Consider the following 8,052-nt stretch of genomic DNA (forward strand, 5'->3'; position numbering starts at 1 on the left):
CAGCCGCGCCTGCAGGGATGTTGCACAGGGCCTGCAAAGAGTGTGGAGAGTGAGCAGAGCCAGCCCAGAGCTCCCCAGGCCCCTGGGCAGCTTTGGCCCTGTCCACGGACATCGGCCTCCCACAGCCTTACCCAACCCCTTGGCAGTGCCCAGTTCCCTAAGGCAGAGGGGGATCCCAGCACACATGGAAATGGTTCTCATCTGTGCTCCCTTCTAGATTGGGAGTTTGATCATAAATAAAGCTCAAGATGCCTTATTCATCAAAAAGAGGAACTTTGTTCTGGTTGCAGAATATATTGGGGCTCCTGCAGACTTAGAAAACCCTTTGCAGTTGGGACAGCTGGGTAATGATCTCCAGAGGGGGAATCTAGAGATGACAATAACTGTTAAATATTTTAGGATGTAATTATAATATTGTCTAATGAATATCTAGAGATGGACTGTGCTGAGAGTAGGAGGTTGGTCCCTATAAAATGTACAACGTTGAGTGCAGATGCTGTCTCTGCTGTGAATCCCACAAAACTGTCCCAGCTCTCCATGGAGGAGCATCATTTTGCATTAAAATGTCTCTCTGTTGGTCAGAAGTTCAGCATCTCTGCCAGATGAACCCTTCTTTTTCCCCAAGGTTTGAGCACTGAGCAGGACTCCATTTGGTATGGGATATCCCTTGGTTCAGTGGGAGTCAGCTGTCGTGGCTGCATCGCCTCCCAATTTCTTGTGCATCCCCAGCCATCTCGCTGGTGGGGTGAGAGACAGAAAATGCCTTGACTCTGTTTAAGTGCTGCACAGCAGCAACAAAAACATCCTTGTGTTATCAACCGAGTTTTCAGCACAAATCTAAGACACAGTTCCATGCAACTACTGTGAAGAAAATTCACTCTATCCCAGCCAAACCCAGCTCACGGCACTGGATCCACAGCCACTGGCATCACTCCTGATGCTGCTCTCTGGCCACATCTCTTCTTTTCAAGTCCTGGGTAAAGTGCTATACCAAATATTGCAAATAAGGATAAATATTTCCAGTAAAACCTAGCTGTAATTACATATTTTTCATGACTGAATGTGTCCATTACTGCTTTTCTGGAAGGTGATTTTTTTCCTCTATGCACTGCTCCTTTCTGAAAGCCAGGATACAGAAAGTGCTTACATAGACAGAAGATATGAGGACAGAAACTCAGACAGATTTCAGCCTTCACATGAACCATCACTGATGTCACCCAGACAGTGGCATCTCTCTAAAAATCCCAATGTAAATATTTTTTCTAAATCAGGATTTTTCCTTTGTGCTGACTGCAGTTTAAGTGAGGGATCATATAAAATGCTGTATCGTTTCAAGTCTAATTGCTACTAAAATTCGGAGGACTTGTTGTCTGCCTTGCACACAAACCCCTGGGATAATTTTCTCTTGATTAAGTTTCTTTCCTCAAATTCTTCTCCCTCAAATTCTTCACAAAGGCCAAGCTGTTTTCCTCCCCATAAAGCCTCTCTCCCTCCCCTGCCCTCCCTGCCCCTTCAACAGGCAACCTGGGGTGCATTGTTGAAGGGAGATGAATATTTGTCTCTACTAATAGTTGGATTATTCCCACTCTCCAGATGTTATGGAGAGTGGGAATAATCCAGGGTTTGGTTTGCACTAAATACAGACTGTTGGCTGAACTAGGAAAACAGATTGCTGCACCATTACGTTAAATAATCACCATTAAAGGCTGGTTCATCAGAGGACTTTGGGCTTCCACTGAGATATTTTTTGGAGAGGGGGATGCAGTTCATGTTCCTGTCAGGATGCTGAAATCAGATTTTGATGTGAATTTTATGACACTCTGTTGGCAGCAGTGTCACCTGGGTTCCCTAGGATGTCTCACCTGAGGTCTGCAGGTGGGCAGGAGTGAGAACCATCAGCTTCCTGCTGCCCCGAGCTGGAGCAGTGCAGAAAAGGGGCTCTTGCTGCATGTCTCTCTGTCTTTTTTTTCTGTCTTTCCCAAATCCCTCTATGCTGTCACCAATTTAAACCCCTCAGTGACAAATACTCTAAATTCAGCAATATTCTGCATTGCAAGCCACCAGGTATAGCCTCATGTCCTGCTGGTTTCAGCTCTTAAGCGTAAACACACATATACACAGAGGCACATACACATGATGCTAGAATCCTTTTAACCCTTCTGCCCCTGCAGAGGAATGCAGAGCTCCAGAGCCCATGGGAACCTGTGGAGCTGCCTGCCTTTCAGGTGTGCTACCCTGTGTGCTGTGGGTAAAGCCCACAGAAGTATTTTAGCCCTGCAGTAGCTCTTTACACTTGTGACCATTACAGTAAGTATGGTGTGCCACTTTCAGCTGATTTATTTCTGTATACAATGAAGAAAAAACAGCGTGAAGGTTTAATTTGCCTTCTCACTCAAAATATTTAAACTATAACAAAATATATGAGGGTTTTTAGCCACTAAACATTGCACTTGCTGTATTTCTGCACCAGTCTTCTTCAAGATCTGTTGGCATCTGTTTATTTCCATGCCATGCAGGAGAACTCAGCGGCTCTTCTTTGGTCTCCTCTTCCTTGAAAACTTTGATCTCAGCCAGTTGAAAAGTCCACCTTTTGCTTTTAACTCGAATTCTACTGGGAAATGGTCACTCACTCCCAGTGCCTGCAAGACAACAGCACAGAGGGTTGGGAGCCACCCACACTATCTCCAAGCCCTGCCTGGGTGTACAGTGCTTGGATGTGGGGAGGTGGCATGTGAGCATTGCATCAGTTTGGGAGTGATGGTCACCAGTGACCTGGTTTTACTGCCAAGTTTGTGTTCATCACTCCCTGGAGACTGCTGGCTCTGTGCTCACACGTTAGCCCTTCCCCGCTGCTGCAGAGGCTGTGCTGTGCCTACCTGCTCCTCGGTCATCTGAAATTCCTCCTGGAAATCAAAGACGTTGACAGAGTGTGGCACCACAGCCTGGATGAGCTTCTGTCCACTAACCACAATCCTGCAAGGAGCAAGGGAATGGGGTGCTGTGAAGGGGTGCCTGACCTGTGGCAGCCACACTGCATTGAGCTGGTGGCCAGAGAGGTGGTTCTGATGCAGTCACAGCTATGTATGGTTTGTCCTTACCCATGGACTGCCCACCCAGCGATGTCAGCTCCTTTAGGTGCCTCCTTTGCAGCAAGGCACATAAATATCTTGGTGTGCACTGCCCTTGGAAGCCAATATTAAGTTACTTCTGTCTAAACCCACCCAACAATGCTGCAAATTTCAAAGCCCTGCTTTGGATACAAAAATCACATGACAATGGCTGAAATATCAGAGAAGTCCTGCTCAGACCCAGAAACTCGTCCTTCAAGAGGACTCTGGGCTGTAATAGCCGATGCATTCTTGCCCCTGTCAAGGGAACTGCAGTTGGCAGCAGGACTTGCCACATGTCCAGGGCAAGGTGAAGTGTCCCTTCCCTGAGCAGAACATTGCTGTGCATTTGTCAATCCAAATTACAAACAGAAGAGAAAAAGCCATGGTGCAAAGCTGCCATGGAGAAGGCAGCAGCACCTCTTGCCAGGTGTTTGCAGGTCTCCCTGCAGATGAGAAGTGCTGCTGGTTGTCCTGTCATCCACCCCCACCTGAGACAGCAGTGGTTGGTTCTGTGTAAATCCTGCCCAGTCTGGTCTGCAAAGGGCTTTGCGCTCCTGACTAGAAGCATTTGGATCACATTTCTCCTGGATACTGCTCTGACTTGCTCATGGCCTCATGTACATTTTTTTCCTCTGTTGGTCACTGATGCCTTTTTATACAATTTTTCTCTCAGAGTCATAACCAGTGGGTGGTTTGGCAGTGAGCCCTTTACCTGTCATATGGGCATCTGGTGCTGTTCTTCACTGTTGTGTCATTTTTGTCACCAATTAGCCAGAGGAATTCAGAATAAGTCCTCAGACGGATATTCTTCCACTGCTTTTGGGGAACATAGTTACACCCAGCATTGAAGTCCCCCATGAAGATGAAGTTCTGGAAGGTAGGAGGGTTTCCAAATGTAAGCATGAGGATGGCTTTTCAAAAGACCAGTGAGGATTTTTATGCTCCATGGATGCAGTGGGGCTTCTCCTTTCTGCTGGGCACATCAGGGCATGCTGATAATAGTTTTACTAAGTGATCAAGTTTACTGTATAAAATGTAGAGAACTCAATGAAAAGATACCAAAAAGATACTCAAAACCTGGTGGGGGGGCAGGGGGGAGGAGGGGGCACGGCATTGTCAATGGGTTTAAGGTTTTCAGCTCTGAATAGCAAATAATATGGCCAGTGACTCGGTACCAAAGCCCTTTTTGTGACATATATGTGGCAACCAACCTCAATTTTCCAGCGCTGTTTGACATCCAAATACACATCATAGAGCTCATCGATCTCCCGCACTGCTGTGTCTGGTGTGGTGTGCAGAGGGATAATAGCAAACTCACGGACAGCTTCAAAACAAGGCAAAAGAACAGGAAAATGTAATGGTTAAATGGAGAATGAGTCACAAAGAAACAAACTGACTTGTAAGTAAGGGGTGTTCTTCTGAGGAAGAAACAGCTGCTGCTCTGACTGCAGACCAGGGTGATCTCTGTGGTTGCACAGTGACCCCTCCAGGCACACAGCTGGGCCTTAAGAGCTGTGCCAGTGCAGGCAAATTCTGATCTGGCACCCACACAGTAACTGCTCCTAGGCTATGCCAGCAGCATGGAATGCATCCACAAGCCCACTACCCATGGCAGCAGAAGAGATTTTCCCAACAGGGCATGTGCAGGGCTGTGGGATTTCCCAGAGGTAGCAGCCCTGAAGGGAAGATGCTCCTCTTGGAAGGAAAAGCTGTGTGGGGTCTGGATGCAGCCTCTCGAGCCTGCCCTCTGATGTGCTCAGGTCCAGATGGTGTTGCTGTGCTGACACACAGTAACAATGACTTGGTTCTGAAACATCTCACCGGTTTTGGGAGACTGCAACCAGATGGTGAAGGGCTCTCTGGAGAAGACATCCTCATCCCCAGGCTGGGTGTCAGGGTACTGGTAGGTTTGTTTCACCAACACCTGATTTTGCCTGCAGCAGAATGAACAGGATAGGGGATGCCACATGTGTGGCTCACTGAGACATGTCTAACACTGACTCCATGCTCTGACCTGGACCCTGGGCCATAGTCTGGGATGGATAGAGACACACTGGTGTCTGCTGGGATGATCCCCACATCCGGGCACAGCCCAAACCACCCACACAGCCTGCACCTCTCTGGCTCCCTCACAGCAAAGCCACCACCATGTCCAGCCCATCTCCAGGGGCTGTGCCCCAGAGGGCAGGGGGAGGGGCTGGCTTGTTGGCAAAGGGGGCTCACCCACCTGTAAAAGAAGACATACTGTTCCTTGTAGCTGCTCCTTCCCAGCCTCTCGCTAGCCACGCACCTGTACTCCTCCTTTGGCCCCTTCAACTGACTGGAAGGAAAGTGATGTTCCTGAGTTTATTTCTGCACTCACAAGGGGCTGAGAGTAAGATAATTTTGCCTGTGCCCAGGGGTTTGGGCATTGCCTGCCTGACCTCAGAGGCAGGTGTGTACAGACACTAAACCCTTCTCAGGAGCGGAATCCCTGCTCTATCACTTGCTCTTCACTCTGTCCCTGCTCATTGCAGCCTCTGTGTCCCTTCAGCTGGGTATCAGGTCCAGCCAGCTGAATGCTGTTATTTCCTCTGGATGTCTGGATTGTCCAGGCAAGCAATCCCTAATCTAAAGCAGTTCCGAGCCCTGCAGGAAGGTGGCTGTCCTGCTGCAGCCTGATGCCAGCCCGGTGAGGGCATTTCCCCTTCCTTTTTTTCTCCTTCGGGAATTTCTCTGTAGCAAATTGAATTTAACTTGGCTATACTGATTTAAAAATGTGTTCTACAGTGGTCTGGAACTGCCTTTGCTCCTGCCCTCAGCGAGACTGCCAGAGTCTGGTCCTTCCTTTTGGCACTGGGACAGAGCTCAGATCCTCAGATTCTGCCCCAGTAATGTGGCACTGAGCAGAGCACAGGCTCTTGCAAAGCAGCATTCCCAATATTTGTCCATTTGCCCATGGCCACCCTACCTGGTAAGCTTCTCCACCAGGAGAGGACAAACACGGTTTTTGCTGTCCTTTATTTCCATCAGCAACATGACGTCACAGCGGGAAATAATCTGCAAGGGGAAGGAGTAGGAGGAAGTCTGCACGTGCCTGGTTTTAGAGGATTAGGGAGGGGTTAGAAAGAAGTGGTTACAAGTATGGGGGAAGTCCTTTGTGAAAGAAGTGGCACGCAGCCTGGGATCATGGGAGCGGAGTAGGGGCTGGAACGAAGCTTTTCTGCTTTTAGAGCTGCTGCACACCCCAGCAGGAACCGGGAGAGGGAACCCGGGAACAGAATCGTTTCAGATTCAGTGAAAAACTCCTACTGAGGAGGAAGTGTGAAGGGGAAGGGGCAGCAAAAGCCACTCCTGTGAGCCTGATTCCACTGCTGGGGTGCTGCCTCTGCCCAGCCCCACTCCTTCCCCACAGTAAGTATTCGCCTGTCTCAGTTTGTTGCAGATTCCTCTGAAATAGCCCCTGAAGCCCAAGAAAATACCCTGTCTGAAAATGGGGTCCCAACACCAGGGGACGGCACACCTCAGAGGGACTGAAGGATCAGTTCCTCCAGCTACTGTTGGGATTCCCCGTAGGAAAGTCCAGCTCACCCAGAGCCCAACATTCTCATGATTTCATCATTCTTTAAACTTTGTGGGTGATTTTTGTCAGGAAAAAAAAGCCCCTCCTCGCCCTCTAAAACTTACCCACAATTATCTAAATGACCCCAAAATTCAGTATATATTGTCCACAGTGATGACAGTATAGGAAGAATGGTCTAGGAATGCAAAGCCAAGCAAACCACTCTGCCAGCTCACAGTGAAAGGAATACAACCCAACCATATGGTGCCATTCCTCATTGGTGCCATTCTGCACACACAGCCACCTCACTAATGCCAAGCCCTGTGTCCTCCCTCACTGTGGCATCTTGGAGGGCCTTTGCAAAGCTACAAGTCTAAAAGGTGGTTCTTTCTAAACCCAGGGTTATCTTCAGCTTTTGTGGAGGCAGCCTGATGGTGACGGTTTGCTTATAGAAATTGGCAATTGGGTTTTTCAAATTTCTACTAGACTCTAATATGACAGATACTATTTGCTGTCCTGAGAATAGGCTTAATTAGACAAGAATATTTGAGAATAACTAGCACATAAGGAAGGTAAACGTATCACAAAACAAAGCTTTGTGGATTCAAAGTGAAAATTATTTTTACTTTGCATTGAGGTTTTCATCCTTTCGTAACTCAATTTCCAAAGGAAATGACAAATTTTTTTTCTGATATATTCCCGTGAAGTCTAAAATAACAACATACATTCTGTTCAACCACAGGCTGATTTTTACTTTAAGAGTATGATATTTTTAAAATATTCAGCTATTTTTTTTTTTTTACTTGATATTTAACTGTGAAAGACAAACAAAGTGCAAGATCATGCATCTTAGAAACCATACAAAGCTCAGTGTCTGTCTCATCCAGGCAAACAAACATACCTTTACCACAGCATCAACGACTTCAGGTCTGGCTATTTTAGTTGCTCCAAAAGACCTCACATTGAAGGAGCAGATTTTGAGGCTCAGAGATGGGTTGAAATGGAAGAATGAAAGTAAGAAGAAGAGCAGCATCTTCATGGACCTGGGCAAAATGAGTTGCTGCGAGTGTGTCTATAAATATGTATGTGTGTGTGTTTATGCATCCGTCCCTCTGTGGCTGGTTGGGAGGTCAAACTGCGCAGTCAGCTGTGTCAATCATGAACAGGAATCACCATTTCCTCCTTTCCCTCACTTCCATCTCCCAGCACAAAGCAGCATGGAGACTGAACTTCTGCCTGAGGGGAAAATAGGCTCTTTTCAGCCAACCTCTGAATCCTAGCAGAGCAACAGCTCCACCAGAACCCAGCATCCCTCCACACAGGGAGACACTAGCTGTGGGATGCTTGCCATTACGTAGTACCAGCTGGGACCACTCTGGGCCATGCTTGACTAGGACCAGG

The 8,052-nt window shown here is 47.7% G+C and overlaps 1 protein-coding gene across 1 annotated transcript; it reads right to left on the reverse strand.

Annotated features, from left to right (window-relative positions):
- Positions 1-2,354: 2,354 nt before the first annotated feature.
- Positions 2,355-7,690, reverse strand: DNASE1L3 (deoxyribonuclease 1 like 3). The gene is made up of 8 exons (XM_040076410.2): positions 7,553-7,690; positions 6,061-6,149; positions 5,338-5,430; positions 4,932-5,044; positions 4,322-4,434; positions 3,823-3,980; positions 2,877-2,973; positions 2,355-2,639 (listed from the first exon to the last, which is right to left on the reverse strand). Exons 1-8 carry the CDS (start codon positions 7,688-7,690, stop codon positions 2,523-2,525), a joined length of 918 nt encoding a protein of 305 aa, XP_039932344.1. The 3' UTR covers positions 2,355-2,522.
- Between the last annotated feature and the right edge of the window lie 362 nt (positions 7,691-8,052).

The sequence above is a fragment of the Hirundo rustica genome, chromosome 12 (assembly GCF_015227805.2).
Source record: "Hirundo rustica isolate bHirRus1 chromosome 12, bHirRus1.pri.v3, whole genome shotgun sequence".
NCBI lineage: Eukaryota > Metazoa > Chordata > Aves > Passeriformes > Hirundinidae > Hirundo > Hirundo rustica.